Genomic DNA, 23,311 nt, shown 5'->3' on the forward strand with positions numbered 1-23,311 from the left:
CTGACTGCCAGAATAGGTTAGAGAGCAGAGGTTGTTGTTTTAGGTTGCTGTCGTATCTCCCTGCAGTTGACAGCTGCTTGAGGGCAGAGATGCTGTTGTGTTCTTCCTTGACCCTGAGGCCCTAGAATGGGCAGAAACAGTACATGTTCCTGATGACTGCGGCCCCCAACTTTGTGAAACACACCAGAGGTACTGATGGCTGAAAAATTCCATCACCACACTTCTGCCCAGCACTGTCTGAGGAAGGCTAATCTCCCTTAAGCACACTTCTTGAGTCACTCTCTGCTTTTAAACCTCCCACAGCTTCTCATTTCCCCTTGAACTCTCCTTAGCTTTTATGGTCAATCAATCCCTTCACTCCATATTCCCCCAGTGGATACCTCTGCTCTCATCAGACAGAGGCTTATTCAGACAGAAACATGCCATGTTAAGGTCTGCTTCTGATTTTTACTGTCACTTGCGGTGATCCCCTGTCCAGAGGCTTCCCTCACTTGTCCCTCTGTTGGTCCAGAATCAAGGACATCCTTCAGATCTCAGAAACCCACCCAGTCCCATATGGTTCCAACTCTCAGAGGTCTCCCTATGGCTAAACTGTGGCACTCCCAGCAGGTCCTTTAGCTGAGGCAGTTATTCTGGACTTGTATTTGCTGTTCTGTGGGTGCTTATCTCCTCAGCTGTATTGGGAGCTGCTTGAGGGTTGCTGTCTCAAGGGTAACTGGTACATTTCCAGACATGTAGGTCTCACAAAGGCAATTAGAGGACTGTCATAAGACAAAACTACTTCTGTGACCCCCATCTTATCAGACAATTGCATTCTCCCTTCTACAAATTTTTGTATATAAGCAATGCTGAGAAAGAAGTAGCTCTCTGAAATGGCAACTCCAAGACTTCAGTGAAACTTTTAGCATCTGTTGGTCAATCCTCCTGCTGATACTGAGTCACCACTCATTTGTGGTGATTCTAAACCTCATTTTATGATTCACATTCTAAAAATGGGGTGAGGTTTTTACCATGAAACTAATTCTGGTATGAACTTAACCTCACAATTATTGGGTTCTTCTGTGGGTTTCCAGCTGCTAGCACAGCACTTTTCAAGGTCTAATTTCTTATGGCTTATTGGTGTGGCTCTTCCATGGCAAATACCTAAAATCCATTTTATGGATTTATGGTATGGAATATGATGGGGGTTCCATGTGATCAATTTGTTCCGCCAGTCTTCATTGGGACCACTCGTTGTCTGTCACCAGCCCATGTCTGGTCTGGGACAAGTGAAGGAAGGATAGATAAAGTTTTGGGGCTCTTTTTTGGTTCATACATTCTGAGGAATGGTCTTGGTACTTTGGCCAGAATGCACCTATATCTATAATGAACAGGATTTAGAATCTGCCTTCTGGGCACTGTAGCTGAGCACATGACTCTACTTAGCATCTAGAACTTCTTGAACAATGACTGAAACCAGAATCTGCAAATGACAGAAATGGAGTGGTTTCATGAAATCTGCATTCCAGTCCCAAGACTTCTACGAACAAGTTACGCAACCTTGGGCGAGTCATTTAACAACAGCAGCAGTGCTGGCGATGGCTAACATTGGTTTGGAATGGAGCCTGGGGCACAGTAAGCCCTCTGTAAGGTCACCTGCTGTTTTCATTGTCATTGTTACAGAGGGTTTATTACATCCAGTCCTGAGTACTTGGCGTACATTATCTTGTTTAATCCTCAGAATTATGGAGTGAGTTTTATTATTCTTTGTGTACAAGGGTGAACTGAAGCTTAAAGAGGTTGAGTTATGAGTCCATGACTGTATAGGACTCCAAGATGGTATAGGACTCAAATCCAAACAACCTAACTCCCGGGCCCATGATCACAATCTCTATTCATGCACATGATTTCCTTGGGCTTCAGTTTTCTCGTAACACCTGAAGTTGTTGATCTTTAAAACCTTTCAGTTTAAAATTTTTAACCTTCACCTTCCTCCCCTGTTCCCTTCCCTACCCGACTTATCCATGACTTTTGCTGGGTTCATCATTGCAGGATTGGCAGGATGTTTTCCCCGTTGAGTGATGACACTGCATGTGTCAGCATAGGGACTTGTATTGTGGGGTTTTTTTTTTTTTTTTTTGAAGGGTGCTGTGGGGCTGGTTTACATGCTGCTGTCGTTGAGAGAGGAGGAATCTGACTCTTCAATTTTACTGCCTTATCTTGGCCCGCAGCCATTACCACATTGAGTGACACACATTTGACAGGGCTTGAGAAAGTCGTCATAGGCAGAAGCCGGTGGGAATCAGCTCTTTGTGCTTGTGGACCCTGTGCTGCTGTCTGGTAAGATCTGGTTTGGGAGACCTGCTCTCTCCAGGCTGTTTGCCTGTGTCTGGCCTTGTGGTTGGCAAGGATCTTAGGAGAGGGACTTGGAGAAGAGGCTTCTGGGCTTTCCATCCTTTGTATAGCTTGGAGTGTGCTGGCAAACTTTCACATGGGGAGTTTCCCGGACATTTCATTACAGTTCCATTGTAATTGATATTTGTAAAGTACTTAAGTTGGGTGATAGTCTATATGTACTGTATTCTGTTGTACTTGTTTGTGGCTGTGACACCAGGGTTAGAGTGTTTTGGCTGCAGAAGACCTGGGCTCAAGGGTTGGATCTATCACTTATCGTGGTGCTTCGAACACACCTGCTTGTTACGGCTTCTACTTGATTATTCTTTGGGTGAGATCTTATTATGAAAAAAAGCCACTGTGCTGAGATTTGTAAACTCTTCCACTTAGAAGCCTGGAGGAAGGATTTTAAGAACCTTAGAGTACCAAAAGGGCCTGGAAACACTAAAAGTGTTAGGTAAGTCACTTAATTTTTCTCAGCCCAAATTTCTTTATCCATAGAAGAGTTAGAGTACTATGTGTCCTACTCAACAAAATGGCTACCGAATCAAGTGAAGTATGGTATGAAAATGTGTTTCTGGAAATTATAAATTCTATATAAACATTAGTTGTAGGAAGCATCATGTGCCAAAACTAATTGTTTTAAACACCAAAAAAGCAAAAGCTGTTCATGTTTTTACTGATTTTCCCACGTAGAGATTATTTACTGCAGATGATAACCTGTAGTAAAATTTCCTAAACTTTTCATTGTGCAGCAGTTGGAAGACTGTGAGTTAAGTTGTTCTAGAAACTATCTGAATATTGTGTGTATTCAGTTAATAAGAACTGATATTGTTCAAGGTATATAGTAGCTCTTTTGTGGAAGCGCATTAATTTTTGATAAATTCAGATTTTATTAATTCATTATAAATCATTATTAGATCAAGAGCTAGGCTCAGGTTGTAAAAAGATATTAATACCATAAACAAAATTATGTCAATTAAGAATCTTTCTGTATTCCTAGAACATAATTGCAGTATGAGCAAAGGCAAGACCATTGTAACTAATTTAAATAGGCCTAGATTGAAAATGTTTCTCTCACGTTTTTCACTAGCACAGATATTCCCTATCCTCTTACTCCAAATGAACAAGATCACTTCATTTCTATTTTTCTTGATTGATAAACTATGCTTGGAGATACCATCTGGAGATTGTTGGGTTTCTGCCAAAGATTTAAATCAGGCTTACAAAGAGTTACCTACCTAAGGCAAGAAACTGGACTAATTTAATAGAAAAGAACATGCTTCTATTTTGCCAGCTAATAGGAGAAAGTGAAAGCATTTTGAAAAGTTTTAATATTTGTTTTGCAATGATAGTCTTATAGATGACAATATTTCTAAAATACAATAATTAGGGAAGTTAGAGAATCTAATTGCTGAAATTTGTGTAATAATTTGCAAGTGTGATATAAAAGCTTATCTAGAAAAGCTTATCTTGATGCTAAAGACAGACATTTCAGTGTAAAAGGTGAGGGCATGACAGGAACAGAGTGAAGTAAGGCAAGTTGGAAACCACCCCAGGCCTTCTTGTGGGCAGCGCTAAAAGCCGTAGACCTATGTGGATTCAGTATAATGTGATGGTTATCCTTTTAAATTTTTTGTTTGTTTGTTTGTTTGTTAAACAGATTTCTGCCTGGCAAATTAACCAACGGCAAGAGGGGCTGATCTGTCTACATTCTGAGTACTGCCCTTGGCAAGACACCTAGAACAGACCCTGGACCCAAGTCTACCGTACTACCATACCCCTACCCCAGCCCACCCCAGACAGTATTCTGGGGTTCACCTGAGGTCAGCAGTGTGAAGATGACCAGTGCCTTTTTAGCATGACGACTTTGGACCATGTGATTGCCACCCACCAGTCAGAATGGGTCTCCTTCAATGAAGAGCCACCCTTTCCTGCCCACTCGCAGGGTAAGGAGTGCCTTCATTTCCTAAAGTGAAGAGATTGTCAAAGAACCATGTCTGTTTGTTATGGCTTCTACTTGATTATTCTTTGGGTGGGATCTTAGTGTAGAAAAAAGCGTCAGTTTCTCACTTTCTTTCTTGAGATCTTAGAATCCTAAGTGGAAGAATTTACACACTAAAAAAGCGTCTTGGGAACCTTAGGGCCCTAAAAAGAGGCTTGGAAACACCAAAAGTATTGGCTCTTTTCTCCCAAGAAACAAAAACTTAATATTTACCAAGTACTTTACTCTCAGCCTTTTTAAAATGTAGTTGTTGAAAGTAGTTGTTAAAAGTGACAGGCTCTGGAGCCAGAGTGCTTGGGTTCAAATCCGTGTTGCTCCAGGAATGAGTGATACGCTTTTGGGTAGATTATTTATTTAACCTCTCCATGCATAGTTTCATTATCTGTACAGTAGGGATAATCAGTACCTATCTCACAGGTTGTTGTGAGGCTTAAGTGAATTCATACATAAAAGTGCTTAGAGCAGTGCCAGGCATGTGGAAAGAGCTCAGTACGGTCATCCTTGATCATAAGGAGGATGACTATATTGACTTTGGAGAACTTGTGCTCAGGGATGAAGGTCAAGGTAGGATCCAGGAGATATTTGCAGAGGCATGTCAGTTGGTTCTGTTCTACTGTAGCTATCAGTGCCAACTGAAGTCATCCCACCTTCATTTATAACACCTAGAAAGTGAGAGTCGACAGGTGTGCTCTCCAATATGGTGGCCACGTGGTTACTGAGGCCCTGAAATGTGACAAGTCTGAATTGGGATCTGCTGTAAGCATCAAATACCTACGCTAAATTTCAAAGACCTAGTTTAAAAAAATTAAATAGCTAACAATTTTATATTTCTTACATGTTGAAATTATAAATTTTCAACATTGGGTTGAAATGTGTATTATTAAAATACTTTCTCCTGTTGCGTTTAATTTTTTTCATGTGGCTACTAGAAAATTTAAAATTACATATGTAGCTCACATTTTATTTCTGTTTGACAGTGCTGTAGAGGCTTTGAATACTTGCAGATGGACCAGTTGGCAAGTGATGGGAGAAAAGATTTTTACATTAATTATTTGATTAAAAAAATTTATACAGAAAAATTGACTTCTTTTGTTGTACAGCTGATGAATTTCAGCACATGTATAGATTTGTGTGTCTACCACCATAATCAGGATATAGTTTTGTTGTTGTTGTTGTTTTGATACGGAGTTTCGCTCTTGTTGTCCAGGCTGGAGTGCAATGGCGCAATCTCAGCTCACTGCAACCTCCGCCTCCCGGGTTCAAGTGATTCTCCTGCCTCAGCTTCCCAAGTAGCTGTGATTACAGGCATGTGCCACCACGCCTGGCTAATTTTGTATTTTTAGTAGAGGTGGGGTTTCGCCATGTTGGTCAGGCTAGTCTTGAACCGCTGACCTCAGGTGATTCACTCACCTTGGCCTCCCAAAGTGTTGGGATTATAGGCGTGAGCCACCGCGCCCGGCCAGGTTTTTTAATTTTCAAAAAAAAATTTTGAAGGCTGTTAAATTTTCTAGGGCCAATCAAGTGATGCAGTGATGCAGTGATGCAGTGCTGCAGGAATAGCCTCTAGGTTACATTCAGCTGGTCGTTAGTGCACACGGGTTTGCACCTGGTGTCCTGTGGCTGTGTATAGCTTAGACCGCAAAGAGTTTGAAATTTGAATTTGAATGTCTTCAGACAGAAGTGCTCCTGTTCAGCCACAGTCCCCACCAGTCCCTTTTGCCTTTCACTTGTTCCACTTGACTCAGGTCTTACTTGACCTCTGTAAGCAATTTCCTTTGTGACCCCCAAGCACTGGAGTAGATGCTGGCATAAGAACAGTGAAGAAAGCCCCTAGTCTCTGCCTGCCAGGATACTGACTCGAGACATGCTGAGCTTACAGCGTTTACACATGATTAGGGAAACAGTCATTTAACATGGAGTCAGATGGGTGTGGCTCTTTCTTCTCCCCACTCACTGCAGTGGCGAGTCGTGCGGGCACCCCATGGCCATCCTTAGTTTTTGCCTCCATGAGATGGCTCTGAAGAGCGGCCTTCCTCACATGATGGTGATGTCTGGTATCTGTTTCAGGGGGCACGGAAGAGCACCTCCCAGGACTGTCATCTTCCCCAGACCAGTCCGAGAGCTCCTCCGGGGAGAACAATGTGGTGGATGGAGGCTCTCAAGACCATTCCCACTCGGAGCAGGATGACTCCTCTGAAAAGATGGGCCTCATCTCTGAAGCAGCTTCCCCACCTGGGAGCCCTGAGCAGCCCCCACCTGATCTGGCCTCGGCCATCAGCAACTGGGTTCAGTTTGAAGACGACACGCCCTGGGCCAGCACATCTCCACCTCATCAGGAAACAGCTGAGACAGGTGAGGGGGTAGGAAGGGCCCGGCTTGGGTATGCGCTCAGCAGGGATGCTTTTCAGTGAGAGGTCTATAGGGCTGCCAGGATTCCGTTTCACCTGCCCCCTAAACCTGAAGCACTGGTCACATAGGGGAGAGCAGACGGAGTTCTCATCTGGTTTAATTCTGTAACTTGTTTTTGTTGACATAAGCATACAAAAGAATGTATGTGTTCTAGGACATTTCTAGTCCTTTACTCTTGTCCCTGGCTGTTGACTTGTCTTTAAAATAATGCATATATATTTTTCTATTAGGGATTGGAATTATATTTACTCAGCCCCTAAATTTTAAGCACCTTACATACAGAAATGAATGTTTCTGCTGGGTGCGGTGGCTCACGCCTATAGTTTCATCACTTTGAGAGGCCGAGAAGGGTGGCTCACTTGAGGTCAGGAGTTTGAGACCCTCCTGGCTAACATGGAGAAACCCTGTCTCTACTAAAAATACAAAAATTAGCTGGGCGTGGTCACACACATCTGTAATCCCAGCCACTCAGGAGGCTGAGGCATGTGAATTGCTGAACCTGAGAGCGGAGGTTGCAGTAAGCTGAGATCGCGCCACTGCACTCCAGCCTGGGTGACAGAGCGAGACTCTGTCTCCAAAAAATAAGAAAAGAGGAATGTGTGTGAAAGTGTGGACCACTGAACCATGTCTAACCAAGTCACCAATAGGATTTGTTAAACATGGATATTCTCACACTTCAGAACTCTTGAATCCAAATCCTCATGGGTAGGGATGGTTGTTCATGAGAAATCTCTTATTTTGTGGCATTTCAATGGCCAGAAGCCGCACTGGGGAGTTTAGTAAAGCTGTAGGAGTTGTTAGTCCCCACCTTGGTGACCTGGCTTCTTCTTTATCATGCACTGAAGTATGCCACAGGTGACTGGATAAGCTTTGGGACTGTATTAGTTTTCTATTTGCTGCTGTAACAAGTCACCACAAGTGTAGTGGCTTAAACAAGATAAGTTTATCGTCTTATTATTCTGTATTTCAGAAGTCCATCATGGGTGTCACTGGGCCAAAATCAAGGTGTTGGCAGGGCTGCGTTCCTTTCTGGAAGCTCTAGGGGAGAGTCTGTTTCCTGGCCCTTCCCAGCTTTCAGAGGCTGTCAACATTCCTTGGCATATGGCCCCTTCCTCTGTCTCCAAAGCCAGGAATGTGGCATCTCTCTGTGCCTTTCTTCTGAAGTCATATCTTTCCCTGACATCTGCCTTTGTCTTCCATTAAGGACCTCTGTGGTTACATTGGGCTCACCAGGCATTAAGGACCTCTGTGGTGGTTACACTGGGCTCACCAGGATAATGTCCTCATCTCAAGGTCCTTAACATAATCACATCGGTGAAGTTCTTTTGCCATTTAAAGTAACACATTCACAGGTTCTGGAAATCAAGATGTGGACATCTTGGGGTAGAATGGGAGGCATTATTCTGTCTACCACAGAGACCTACTAGCAAAAAGCAGGGTTGGTATATTTTTCTGTTGGTGTGTTAAATGTTTTGCTGTGTCACTTTTTAAGGCTGATTCCTTTGTTTTTCAATGTGTTTTCAATACTAAAATGATTTTAAGAAAATATAAAACAATTCTGTAACAAACGTTTATATTTTTACATAATAATTTGCAAATTTATGTCTATTTTTTCGTATTTAAACATCAGATTTCCTTTTTTTTTTTTTTTTGTTTGAGATGGTGTCTTGCTCTGTTGCCCAGGCTGGAGTGCACTGGTGCAATCTCAGCTCACTGCAACCTCCCACCCCTGGGGTTCAAGCGATTCTCATGTCTCAGCCTCCCGCGTAGCTGGGATTACAAGCACCCATCACCACGCCTGGCCAATTTTTGTATTTTTAGTAGAGACAGGATTTTGCCATGTTGGCCAGGCTGGTTTTGAACTCCTTGACCTCAGGTGATCCACCTGCCTTAGCCTCCCAAAGTGCCGGGATTACCGGTGTGAGCCACTGTGTCCAGCCTAAACATCAGATTTCTGCATGAATTGTCATTGAGTCATGACTCTCAGTGCAGCATGGAAGAAGTGACAGGTCCAGACAGGCTTCCCTTACTGAACACCTAACTCTGAGAAGGCTCTGGGCTAAGTGTTGATGCATGTAGAGAAAAGTTACCGAACACTGGGCAGTGAATGAGCACAGAAATATGTTCCTTCTGCTTAATATACATTTACTGCATGCTTATTGTGTCAGTTTCTGTGCTCAGTGCCTTAGCTACATCATCTCATGTATTCCTTACAACAATTGTATGAGGAAGGTATTAATATTAATCCATATTACACATGGTGGAGGAGACTCAGCCAGACAGTGCTTTGGGAATTCAACCAAGGTTGTGTGCTAGGAAATGGCAGGAGAGCTTCCGCACCAGGCTGACCGGCCCCAAGGTCTTGGAGCAGCCTTCAGATGCCCTGTGCTCTCCTTCCATTTGCCTCACCCTTCCTGCTGCTGCTGCTGCTGTAGTATCCTCTGCTCCCTCATTACCCAGGAGGCAGTGGGGGCAAGGAATGGAAGGTAAGTGATGGGTGGGGTGCTCTTTCTCCACTTTGCTGCCCTAAAATGGCCATGCCTTCAGGTCATGGATTATATTCATGCCATTCAGATTCTTTCACATTTTATCTTTAGCCTCAAAGATTTCCTGATTGCTCAAAACTATTTATATGACAGTCAATTTGCTCAACTCTTCACTGATTTTTCCAAAACTAATTTTGAGATTAGTCATAATTATGTTGCCCCCCGTCTGACTGAGGATCTTATCTTGTGACTGACAATGCTTTTGATATATTGTGAAAGCTTTACCCTTTAAGGCAGCAATTCACAGTCTGGCCCATAGACCTTGGTGTCTCCTGAGACCCTTTCAAGGGGTCTTTGGGGTTAAAATCATTTTCATTCTAATTCTAAGATGTTATTTGCCTTTTCACTGCATTGACATTTGCATTGATAGTTAAAAAATAACAGAAGATAAAACTTTTGGCCATTGTCTACTCACAGTAAAACAAAATGTCTATTTCACCCAACAATATCCTTGATGAGACAGTAAAAATTATTAATTTCTTAAAATTGTGATTCTTGTGTATGTCTTTTTAACATACTCTGTGACGGATTGGGAAAAAATACATGAAGCACTTTTGCTCCATATCAAATTGTAATAATTGTCTTGAAAAAAAAGTTTTTTTAAAAATTTTTAAGAATTCAGTTTAAAAATTAAAGTTATTTTAAAATTATTTTTTAAAATCCATAATGCAAAAAATTATTAATGAACAAAATATCAGTATTTTAAAGACAAGATCCAATTAACACTTTCATGACTATGCTACATTTGGCCCACCTGGGCCTGGTGTTACAGGAATTTTCCTAAAGTTCAGCTAAAGATGGGGTCCTTGTCCATCCCACAGCCATGAAAATTCAGGCTCCCAGATGGTTTGAAGGGTAAGTAAAGCAGGGCTTTATTGGGTGAAAAGGAAAAAAGAGGGGAAACAGGGACTCTCAGCAAGGCCAGAGTTCATCTAGAGCACTTCCGGACCACGCCCAAATCCCAGGTTCCACACAGGAAGAGGAGGGGCCAGGCTCTTCCCTGCTGCAAGTAGCACAAACTTCTGCAGCTCCACCCCAGTGCACAGGCCAGTTGGAGTTTTTCTGGGGACCCCCTCCCCTCTGGCTGTCTCACTGGTTCTAATAAAACTTTATTTACAGAGATAGTCAACCTGCGAGCCATAGTTTGCTGCTTTGATTTTGATTTGATATTTTTAACATATTGCCTTAAAATGTTATTTTGATTACTGAGTTTTTTGGCACTCTCTTAAATTTTACATCCAAGGCAAGTGTGTCACTTGCCTTAGCCTAATCTCAGCCCTGCATTGTCCTAAGAATTTTACATTTATTAATATTACTGGAGAATAAATCAAGAAATGACAATGTTCAAATGCATGAAAGTATAATTTTGAAAACTGCTCAATTATGAATAATTCCATCTGTTCATATGTGTGAAAATTTAACTCAACGCTGTGGAGACGGAGTTCTCTACCTTAGGAGGGTCCTGTAGGATGGGTTCCCAGCAGACTTGATGCCCAGTCTGTAGGCAAGAAGCAGAAATAAACCATACGGAGGACCAGCCCCACATCAAGAAGTGTTTCTAACCTAGAAACCCAAGGAGCATAGGGGATGGTGCACAGCATTAGAGTGGTAAAGAAAATGGTCCAATTCCAAATTTTCTGCCAATACCCAACTTGACCCATCAGTGAACCTAAACTGAATCAAAAGCAGCAGAGTACATTCCTGTTACCCAAACTAACCTCTCCCACATAAGCTAATTCCCTCTTGGGTTTCCTCCCATGGATTGTGTTTAACAATAAGGATAGAGTAATTGGCAGAGCTAAGGCCAATTACACAGGAGAGACTAGGCATTAGCCCCCCACTCCTGCCCCCACATAATGGATAATGTAGACATTCCCCAAGTTACACAGTCATTCCATTCCGGAGGCTGTTGTGCAGCTCAGAGTTTAATTTGAATCCAAAATGTTTGAATGCATGTGCTGTATATTGCAATAATACCACATATGTAACTGCAGGCATTATGTAGAAATAACACAGATGTTTGCAGCAAGTAGAGACAGTGTGAGACTTGCTGCAATCACTGCTACCTGCTCTGTTCTTTTCAGTTAATACTAAGCTGAGTAATGGCTCCCAAAGACATCAAGTTGCCCTCCCTGGAACCTATACCTATTATCGTATTTGGGAAAAGGGTCTTTGTAGATGAGAGTAAGGATTTTGAGATGGGGAGATAATCCTGGATTATCTGTGGGCCTTAACTGCAATCACATGCATCCTTAAGAAAGTGGCAGAGGGCGATTTTGCTTACACAGAAGAGAAGGCACTGTGAAGATGAAACAGAAAGAAATTTGAAAATGCTGATCTTAAAGATTTTAGTGATGAAGCCACAGCCAAGGAATGCCGGCAGCCACCAGGAGCAGCAAGATACAAGAAACAGATGCTTCCCTAACTCCTCTGCGGGGAGTGCAGTTCTGCTGACATCTTGATTTTAGCACAGTGATTCTCATCTCAGACTCAGGCCTGCAGAACTATGAGAGAATAAATTACTGTTGTTTTAAGATACCAAGTTTGTGGTAATTTGTTACAGCAGCCATAGGAAACTAATGTACTAAGTCTGTAAAATCTTAAAATGGAACCCTTTGCATAAGGCTGAGAATGAGTCGGTCTGAATTAGGGGAGCACCTGTAATGATGCAGGACTTTTTTTTTTTTTTTTTGAGACGGAGTCTCGCTTTGTTGCCCAGGCTCTGGAGTGCAGTGGCACGATCTCAGCTCACGATGCAGGGTATTTTTTAAGGAGATGTGTGCATATCAGTGTGCTTTATCCCTAAACCTTACAGCTCCTTATAATTTACTCATTGAGTCACCAGATATTTACTAAGCACTTCCTCTGTATAGTTCTGCTAGGTGTGGGTATTCAAAGACATAGCACAGTGCTCAGAACTGAGCAGAAATCCACTGGGCTTCTTCCTGGATCCTCTAGTAGCAAACCAGAGCCAACCTATGCTCCTGTGATTACCATCTCTTGCGGTTGTCTTTCAACCACTACTTGTCTTTCTGTTTTTAAGTTTTTCTTTTTTTTTGAAATGGAGTCTCACTCTGTCACTCAGGCTGGAGTCCAGTGGTGCAAACTCAACTCACTGGGTTCAAGTGATTCTCCTGCTTCAGCCCCCAAATAGCTGGGATTACAGGCGTGTGCCACCACATCCAGCTAATTTTTGTATTTTTAGGAGAGATGGGTTTCATTATGTTGGCCAGGCTGGTCACAAACTCCTGACCTCAAATGATCTGCCCACCCCGGCCTCCCAAAGTTCTGGGATTACAGGCATGAGCCACCGTGCCTGGCCTACGTTTTTCATTTCATATAGCTGAGAATTTGGAACTGGCTCTGAGGAAGCAAATGAAGAAGTGGATGCTGGGAGAATTACTTGCCTGAGAAGTTCATTTTATGACAGGTGCATCTATTGTCTCTTCCCGTGAAGGATGAAAATCAGAATTTAAAGCAACTTCCCTTGTTAATTATCATTTACTTCTGGGGCTTCCCCAAAGCTCTTACTCAGTTTTATCCAGTTTTCCTCACTTGGAGAAAGTGGGCACTACTGACGTAGGATAAACTTTTGTCTAAATTGGCCACCTAGCTGTGGGTCAAGTAGTGGCCACTTTGCCAACAGCTAGGTGACCAGCTTAGACAAAATGGCCCTCTTGTGCTTTTTGTCTAATCTGAGCACATAGAAATGATTTGCCCATCAATTTCTCATTTATCCACTCTAAAATGCTTTCCTTCGTTTATTAATTTCCATCAGTCCGATGTCAGATCTATTTTGGGCTATCGCTTCACTCATGTAGACTGAGCAAACTCTTTTTAGCATGGATAATGCAAGAATGAAATGGAATTAGGGCAAGAGATAAATGCAAAAATTTGGAATCTTTGGTGAAGTTTGGAGTATGTAGGTGTGTCTCTGTGTGTGCAAGAAAAAACTTTCAGCCAGGAAAAAAAGGATCAGTGGGAACCAATTTTTGGCTTTAACCCTTTTCCCAATCACATCAGCATCACTGGAGCAAACTGACTCTTTCCTATATATAATGTATAGTTGCAGTGTTTAGTTTCTTCCCATTTTACTCTTCATATTCCATTTACTTCTATTAAGGGCCCGTACTTTCTGATTGGATGTCTTCATGTCCGGAGAGATGTAAAAATGTTTATCTTGGTACCTGTCTCATGCAACCCTTCTGTGGATGTTGTTTTGTGAGAAGGTCGTAAGAGAAAAAGGTGGTGGGAGGAGAAGGAGGAGGAGAAGTGGAACTGATCAGTGCTGTTCCTAGTTTTAATTTCTGGAAGAAAAAGTGAAACCTTACTTAGCCAGCTGTTTCGTACCTGAACATTCTGGCTTGCAGAGAGAAGTTGGGAAAGAGACTAGCACACACATAACACACACAGAGGAAGTAGCGAGGTTATCTGGGATATTCCTTTCCCATCTCCCAATTCCCTTTCTTCCCCTCTTTGAAGTTTTTCTGGCAGATGAAGAGTAAAAAAACAAAAGAATACATCTTTTAAACTGTGCCACCTAAGAATGAAGCCAAGCGAGCATTGGACTTCAGCCTGGAATTGGAATGTACTATTTGCCCTGATTAAAATGCAACAAGGCTGTAGGCACAGTGGAGTTAGGGACAAAGAGACTGTCATTAATGGTACATCTCTTATTTTTTATGGTATTTAAATGGCTAGAAGCTGCACTGAGAACCTTAGAGAAGCCAGGGAGTTGTTAGTCCCCATCCTAGTGACCTGGCTACTTACTTTATTGTGCACTGAAGCATACCAAGGTTGATTGGATAACCAGGAGCAACAGCTGGTAGGAAAAACAACTCCAGAAATGCTTAAATCATCAAGGCAACCACTTTCTCTTGGACTTTAATTAGGGCAGGATTTGAAGTGAATAAGTGCCATCATGGTTGGCCAGGGAAAAAAGGAAATATACAGTCTCCCTTAGAAACACATGATTAAAATTGGCCAGGCGTGGTGGCCCACGCCTGTAATCCCAGCACTTTGGGAGGCCAAGGCAGGCGGATTACAAGGTCAGGAGTTTGAGACCAACCTGGCCGACATGGTGAAACCCCGTCTCTACTAAAAATACAAAAATTACCGGGCGTGGTGGCGGGTGCCTGTAGTCTCAGCTGCTTGGGAGGCTGAGGCAGGGGAATCGCTTGAACCTGGGAGGTGGAGGTTGCAGTGAGCCAAGATTGCACCACTGCACTCCAGCCTGGGTGACAGAGTGAGACTCCATCTCAAAAAAAAAAAAAAAAAAAAAAAAAGGTTAAAATAAAATGAGAGTGACAAAAGCCTTTTTTTTTTTTTTTTTTTTTTTTTTTTTGAGACTGAGTCTCACTCTTGTTGCCCAGGCTGGAGTGCAGTGGTGTGATCTCAGCTTACTGCAACCTCTGCCTCTGGGTTCAAGCGATTCTCTTGCCTCAGCCTCCTGAGTTACTGGCACTGCAGGCACCCGCCACCATGCCCGGCTAATTTTTGTATTTTTAGTAGAGACAGGTTTTACCATGTTGGCCAGACTGGTCTTGAACTCCTGACCTCAGGTGGGTGATCCACCCACCTCAGCCTCCCAAAGTGCTGGGATTACAGGCATGAGCCACTACGCCTGGCCTGACAAAACCCTTTGTATAGCCATATATATGGAAAGACAGCATCAGTTCTTCAGACCTGAGTTTACTAGGAATGAGGAAGCATATGGAATCATACCCCTTGAATCTTTTATGAAAATTACGTTCAACATTAAAACCTTTGAAATTTGAGGGAGGCCAAATGAGGGATTCATACTTCTTTGACTTCATAAGACCTCTTTGGGTTGGGCCATGTTGATAAATGATCTCTTTAGAAGATTTTTATTAGAACCTTTAATGTCAAATACTTAAATTAGCCACAAGAACTCTGTTCACATCTCCGATTTGAGATTGCCATATGATTTAAGGTTGTGTGGTGAAAAATGTCAACAAATTTAACTGAAAACTCATTTATTGAACTCTGAACTAGATGATAGATATTCTACAAAACCATGAGCAGAACCAGAGTGTTTGAAAAAAAAAAAAACTTCTGGTGAATGTATTTAAATAAAAATGAAATTTTGTATAGTTTTCTAAAGAAATTTTTTTGAAAATGAACCTAAACCCATCTCATGTCTTATTCATGTTGGGTCCTTTAGCCAATAGTGTTCCTGACTTTCTTTAGCTACAAAAAGTTTGACTAACATATAAGGCTTCCTCTGGCTTTAAAATTCCACCAGGTACCAGGAAGAATATAGCAGTCAGCTCAACTATCATCTAAAATCTTTATACTCTTTTCTCAAAGCCAAGGCTGATTTTAAGTATGTGCGTTTTACAAGTGTGGGTGTGTTTAGAACATGTTTGCAAATGCCTGCAGACAAATGGACTAAAAGAGCAAAGTTCATCCTTAAAATTAAAAAAAAAAAAATTAAGGCCCTATTGTCAGCATGAAGCTTCCTGTTCACTCATACGCTGACCTTCCTCCAGGGACATGGTAATTTTTCTGCAAGGCCAGGGCTGAATTGGACCCATTATGCAGATACTGCAGGATGTGCATAATTACAAACAACAACAAAAAAACCCTTTCATTTCCGGAACATTTGTCCCATAGCCCAAGCAAACACTAGTATTCCCTTATGCTTCAAACGTCTTCCCTAAAAGCTTGGGCTAAGGCCTTCCCATTGTGTCTGGGGAAACTAATTATCTGCCACCAGAGAAAGAGCCACTTGTTTGGGGGAGGATCAGAGGTGACCATTTAAGAGGGAGGCAGGGATGACAGCTGAGAGGCTTCATCCTGAAGAAGACTAGCCCAGCCATTAATTTCTATTATGTTGTTCATTCTGGCTAATGGTAGTGAGTGGTGGGTGGGGATGGAATAAGATATCCCAACCCTTTTGGTGAATATGTGGACAAGGCCCACTGCATTTTGCATGCATATGTAATTCCCCCTGCGACAGAAGAGGCTTTATTTTTTTTAATACCATCAATTGTTCTTCTGTGCTTCTAAATGTAGTTAATGACCTTTGTGAAGCCCGTCTCAGAGGATGCTGTACCCAGGAATAAATTTCAGCAGAGCCCTTCCTTCTCAGGGCTGATGCCGTCCCTGATCCTCTCCCCTGGGCTCCATCTGCTGTAACTGCACTGCCTCTTTCACCGTTCCAGGCCAGTTCACTGCTGCCCTGGCTGTTCCCTCTGCCCTGAGAGCTTTTCCTCCACATTTTCACTCCAAACTCTGCTCAAGCTTCACCTCTGCAAGGGTGGGGCAGAACCCTCCACCTCCACTCTCTAGCTTTTTTCTGCTTCAAATGTCTTCACAGCCCATGCCTCTACCTGCAATTGGGTCAAATATGCATTAGTTTACTTGTTTATTATCTCTCTTCTCCATAAAAGGAAGGACTTTGTCTATCTAATTTATTCTTTATTCCAGAATATGGTTTGAGGAACTTAGTAGGTGCCCACCTAGGATTTGCTGGACTAGTGAAAGGAGAGAGAAAAGATGGACATGAAACCTTCTGCAGAATGACTAAGTGACTGACTCCCATTTGTGGGGCTAATGAGCTGTTAGGTAGAACTTGAAGGATGGCGCCCTCAGTGAAATCAGCTTGTTGTTTTTTAAACAAGATAGGCAAGGAAACTGGCCTCTTACCCATCCTGTCCCCTTTTTTTCAGCTATTTTCATCAGGTTATGATTTCCCATTGTTCGACACACATATGTACGTGCATACATGGGTGTATACGCACCATGGACATATACATAGATACATACACACATGCATACATACACATACACAAATACACCTATATTTTTTTCCTGAGGGCTGCTTTAAAAAGCACATTTAAAAGCAATAGTTTTGTTGTATTTAAAAGTGTCATCATGCCACGGAGGATGGTGAAGTGCTTTTAAAGATAACTCTTTCCAGTATCTAAAAGGAAACAAAATATTTTGTTAAAACTCCAATATTCTCCTCTTGCAGAGAATGTGCAAGCTCACCCAGAGAGGCCATGTGGCCTAGCTCACTCTTGGTGTGGGATACAAAACAGAATAAACTACCCAAGCATGCATCAATTAACTAGTTCATTCATGCAGAAAAAAATGTAGGTGCTGGGAATACAATTATGGGAGAGCTGGACACAGTCCCTGCTCTCCCCACGTTGAAGTTGCCTAACAGTTGGGCAATCTGTTACTAATGGAGCTTTTGGGGAGTGAACAAGTGCTCCTCTAAGCCAGTCCTGGGAGCAGTAGCTGCTTCGTATTGCCAGCTATGAAAAAGCAGAGGAGCCACAGATAAAGAATGGAGTTAGATCTATTTTCTGTGCATGGATGGGCACATTTACAACATCAAAAAAATCCTATAGCTCTGGTGATTAAACATCAAAATATAAAGGACATGACATCAAAATATATGTATTTAAAATTTTAATCTACCCAGGGTCCTGAAGGACAAGAAGGAAGAAAAATATTGTATTAGCTGACAACTTGCAGATTTATTATTCACATAATCTATGTTATTTTGAGCTCCCACTCTATGCTCAGATTCAAGTCATGTTCAAGCACTGTGGATACAGCCAAATACTCCTGCCCCATGGAGCCCACATTCTGCGGGGGGACAGGGAGGGGGGTTCATACCAGAAACACACTGAAGAAGTAAATATAAAGTAAGTGTGTTAGGGGCTGGGTGGGATGGCTTACGCCTGTAACCCCAACACTTTGATAGGCTGAGGCAGGCGGATCACTTGAGGTCAGGAGTTTGAGACCAGCCTGGCCAACATAGTGAAACCCTTTCTCTACTAAAAATACAAAAATCAGCTGGGCGCCTGTAATCCCAGTTACTCGAGAGGCTGAGGCAGGAGAATTGCTTCAACCGGGGAAGCAGAGGTTGCAGTGAGCTGAGATTGTGCCACTGCACTCCAGCCTAGGCAACAGAGCAAGACTGTGTCTCCAAAAAATAAAATAAGTAAATAAATAAAAATAATACAGTAAGTGTGTCGGGTAACAACGTGGGAAGGAGAGAAAAATGAGGCAAAAGAGGGGACTGTGGTGAGGAGGATGTGAAATTTTCCATAGGGCCAGGGAGTGACTGAGAGGTAAATGTGAGTGAAGACCTGGGGGAAACGGGGCAGCAAGCCTTGCAGAAAGTAGGGAGGAGCCTTCCATGTGGAAGGAACAGCAAGTGAGTAGCCCTTGAGGGGCAGCTGTGCTCTTGGTGTGTGACCGGAGTAGAGTGAATGTGGAGAGAAGAGAAGGAGGTGAGGCAGAAAGGTTACAGAGACTCAGACACACAGGTCCTTGGCAGACATGGTGAGGACTTTGATTTTTTATTATGGGTGAGATGGAAAGCTAACAGAGGCTTTTGAACAGAGGTGTGGCCTGATCCAACTTGAGTTTCAACAGTAATTCTGTTAGAATTGTGTGGCAGCTATGGTGTAGCGGTTGAGAGTGGTGTATCTGAGAATAGACTGGGAGGAGAGGACAGAGGTAGGGGCAAGGAGACCAGGTAGGAGGCCACTGTATCCATCCAGGCAAGAGAGGATTGTGGCTTGCAGCAGGGTGGTAGCTTGGAGAAGGCAGGAAGTGATTGGATTCCAGATGTATTTTGAAGGTAGGACTAGCAAAAATTGTGATGGAGCAACTGTGAGAAGAATCAAGGATGACTTGATGGTTTTGTTCTGAGCACCTGAACGGATGCAGGAGCTGGTTTGGAGGGAATAACAGGAGCTTAGTTTTGGACATGTAAAGTTAGAGACCCAGATGGAGATGGCAATTTGATTTGGACAAAAAAGATATGTTTGAGAATAATAACCATCACCACCTAACCCATGTTGAGTACTCTTCGTGTGCCAAGCACTTTTGCTATTGCATCGTCAGTATTAACCTAATCCCCTTATGAGGTTTGTACTCTCTTCAGCTCCATTTTACAGGTGAGAAAAAGGAGGAACAAATTTGAGCAGCTTGGTCCAGACTACAGGGCTGGATTTGGTATGCAAACCAGGCAGTCTGGATCCAGGGTCCCTGATCTTAACCTCATAGGAAAGGAGAAGAGGCAGATATTGATCTTTCCTTCACTTTATTCCTTCAAGCTGGATGGATTTGGCTTGAAATACCATGATGGCAGCATCCTGTTTTTACCTGGCCCAGACATCAAAGGTCTGGCCCCTGGGAGCAGAGTCAGCTCCAGGCCTAGTACTTTCTCTCTTTCAGCTAAGCTTGTGGCCTGAGGACATTCAGCTAAGAACCTGAATAAAATAACTCATCGGAGATTTCTAAGCCGAAAAATAAACAAAGCGTATTAGAGCGAATGAGAACAGTTTGTGAGAGGCAGGAGCTTTGCCTCTCCCAAATGCACTGTTCCTAGTTTCTCTTTCAAGAGAAACGTTGGCGTTTTATCTCACAAATGTAAGGAGCCGATGTGCAAATACCATTAAGTGAAATAGCTTTCTTACTGAGTAACCTGTCTTTTTTTGATATGTGGTTTTAAAAAGTTTTATTACCTATTGAATAAATACAAAAGAACATTTAAGAATGTGTATTAGATTATAAAGAACAGCAGTACAACCCATCACCCAGTTTAATAAATGGAATATTGTCATCGCCGGAGGCCCTGCATGTTTCCCTACTGATGACACCCTCCTCCCTCATCACATCCCCTTCCTTCCCCTCTGTATCACCACCTTCTTGTTTCATGATGATAACTACCTTACTTTTCTTGACAGTTTTACTACCTACACATGCATCAAGAATGATATAATTTAGCCTGGTTTTGAACTTTGTATATATGGAATAATACTGTATTACTCTGTGGCTTACTCCTTTAATACATTATTTGTGGGAATTGTCCATGTCAAAAACGAAAAGAACTTGTAGCTATGGTTCTTTTAGTTTTTATTACTCTGTATTCCATTATAGTAATATGCTACAATCCATTTATCCATTCTGTTTTTGATGGACATTTGGATTGTTTCTTTTCTTTTCTTTTTTTTTTTTGAGACGGAGTCTTGCTCTGTCGCCCTGGTTAGAATGCAGTGGCACGATCTCAGCTCACTGCAACGTCCGCCTTCTGGGTTCAAGTGATTCTCCTGCCTCAGCCTCCTGAGTAGCTGGGATTACAGGCACCTGCCACCATGCCTGGCTAATTTTTTGTGTTTTTAGTAGAGATGGGGTTTCACTGTGTTGGCCAGGCTGGTCGCAAACTCCTGACCTCATAATCCGCCCGCGTCAGCCTCCCAAAGTGCTGGGATTACAGGCGTCAGCCACTGTGCCTGGCCCATTTGGGTTGTTTCTAAGATGATAATGCACTTCCATGAGCATTATTTTTGTCTTTCTATGAACATTTTTAACGTGATCCTGGTGAACATGTGCAGGTGTTTCTCTTGTATAAAAAAGTAGGATGGGAATTGCGTGCTGTAGGATGTGTTCATATTCAGCTTAATCAGATAACACCAAGCCATTTTCTAAAGTGGTTTCTAGTTACTATCCTACCAGCTGTACATGAAAGACACTGTGGCTCCATTTCCTCAGCTGCACTTAGGATTGTCATATTTTTCTATTTTTGTCATCAGGGAAGTGGAGAAAGAAAGGGGGAAGGGTAACAGGATCTTAGTACCTCATGTGGTTTTAAATTGCATTTCCTAGATTACTAACAAGGTTGAGCATCCTTTTTTGGTGCCATTTGGATTTTTCTTTCATGAAATCCCTGTTCAGCTATATTCCTGTTGGTGTCTCTGCCTTTTTCTTGCTGATTTCTAGGAGTTCCTGGTGCATTCAGTGTGTGGCACATGTTACCTCCTATCCTGTGAATGGTCTTTTCATTCTCCTTATGTCTTTTGGCAAAAATAAGTTATTTATTTTAATGATACAATTTTTTTCAATTTCTCTTTTATTATTAGTGCTTTCTGTGTCTTGGTAAAGAAAATATTTCTCTACTCCAAAGTCATGAACACATTTGGCTATATTGTCTTCTAAAATGTTTCTTATATAGCCTTCACACTTTGACATTCAATCTAGCTAGAATTGATTTTTCTGTACAGTTTCAAGTACAAGGCTAGTTTCACTTTTTCATGTAGATATCCAGTTTTTCCAATACTGTTTTATTGTTGTGTTTATTTTAATGTAAATGCTTATAAATATATTACTCAAAACTCAGTTTCATTCATATCTAAATAGTATGATTCTGCTTGTTAATATGGGTGAAAGCCATGCTATAATTTTTTTTCTTTCCAACATTTATTTTAGATTTAAGGGGTACATGTGCAGGTTTGTTAACCTGAGTAAATTGCCTGTTGTGGGGGTTTGGTCTACAGATAATTTTGTCACCCAACTTATCAGCATAATACCCAATAGGTAGTTTTTCAATCCTCACTCTCCTCCCACCCTCCACCCTCAAGTGGGCCCTAGGGTCTGTTGTTTTCTTCTTTATTTCTGTGTGTACTTAGTGTTTAGCTCCCATTTACAAGTGAGAACATGTGGTATTTGGTTTTCTGTTCCTGGGTTAATTTGTTTAGGATAATGACCTCCAGCTCCATCCATGTTGCTGCAAAGGACATGATCGCATTTTTTTTATGGCTGTGCAGTATTCCATCGTGTATATGTACCACATTTTCTTTATCCAGTTCGCCATTGGTGAGCATCTGGGTTGATTCTACATCTTTGGTATTGTGAATAGTGCTGCAAGGAACATATGTGTCCATGTGTTGTTATTCCTTTGGGTATATACACAGTAATGGGATTGCTAGGTCAAATGGTAGTTCTGTTTTAAGTTCTTTGAGAAATCTTCAGACTGCTTTCCACAGTGGCTGAATTAATTTACATTCCCACCAGCAGTGTGTAAGCATTCTTTTTTCTCTGCAACCTCAACAGCATCTATTATTTTTTGACTTTTTGATAATAGCCATTCTGACTAGGATGAGATGGTATCTCATTGTGGTTTTGATTTGCATTCCCCTAATGATTAGTGATATTGAGCATTTTTTCATATGCTTGTTTGCCCTATTTTTATCTTCTTTTGAGAAGTGTCTGTTCATGGACTTTGCCCATTTTAATGAGGTTGTTTGTTTTTTGCTTGTTGATTTAAATTTCTTATAGATTCTTGACATTAGACCTTTGTCAGATGCATAGTTTGCAAATATTTTTCCCACTTTGTAGATTGTCTGTTTACTCTGTTGATAGTTTCTTTTGTTGTGCAGAAGCTCTTTAGTTTAATTAGGTCCCACTTGTCAATTTTTGTTTTTCCTGCAATTGCTTTTGGAATCTTTGTCATGAAGTTTTTGCTAGGGCCAATGTCCAGAATGGTATTCCCTATGTTTTCTTCTAGGGTTTTTATAGTTTTATGTTTTACATTTAAGCCTTTAATCCATCTTGAGTTATTTTTTATACATGGTGACAGGTAGGAGTCCACTTTCAATCTTTTGCAAATGGCTAGCCAGTTTTCTCAGCACCATTTATTGAACAGAAAGTCTTTTCCCCATTGCTTGTTATTGCTGGCTTTGCAGAAGATCAGATGGTTGTAGGTGTGCAGCTTTATTCTGGGTTCTCTAACCTGTTTCATTGGTCTATGTATCTGTTTTTATACCATACCATGCAGTTTTAATTATTGTAGCCTTGTGGTGTAGTTTGAAAATGGTAGTGTGATGTCTCTACCTGTGTTCTTTTTGCTTAGGATTGTTTTGCCATGCTATAATTTTAATTGACATTGAAGTAAATTTATAAACCAGTTTAGGGAGAATTAACATCTTTACAACGTTAAATCTTTCAGTCTCTAAATATTTATCTATTTATCTCTATCTCCATATATATATCTCCATATATATCTCTCTCCATTTATTTAATCTTATTTATTGTCTGTTAATAAACTTTAGAAATGCTTCCTCTAAGGCTTAGCACATTTTTTGTTAGGTTTGATACTATATATGCTTCATACTTTTTGTTGCTATAATGAATGCTGTCTTGTTTTAAATTT

The 23,311-nt window shown here is 41.6% G+C and overlaps 1 protein-coding gene across 3 annotated transcripts in view; it reads left to right on the forward strand.

Annotated features, from left to right (window-relative positions):
* Positions 1–23,311, forward strand: part of STON2 (stonin 2) — a 173,890-nt gene that overhangs the window by 34,676 nt on the left and 115,903 nt on the right. For all 3 annotated transcript variants that reach the window (XM_030804175.1, XM_030804178.1, XM_030804177.1), the window contains exons 2-3: positions 4,037–4,322; positions 6,446–6,730. In XM_030804175.1, coding sequence (XP_030660035.1) covers positions 4,235–4,322; positions 6,446–6,730 — 373 coding nt within the window. In that variant the 5' untranslated portion in view covers positions 4,037–4,234. The remainder of the gene's footprint in view (positions 1–4,036; positions 4,323–6,445; positions 6,731–23,311) is intronic.

This window comes from Nomascus leucogenys, chromosome 22a (assembly GCF_006542625.1).
Source record: "Nomascus leucogenys isolate Asia chromosome 22a, Asia_NLE_v1, whole genome shotgun sequence".
NCBI lineage: Eukaryota > Metazoa > Chordata > Mammalia > Primates > Hylobatidae > Nomascus > Nomascus leucogenys.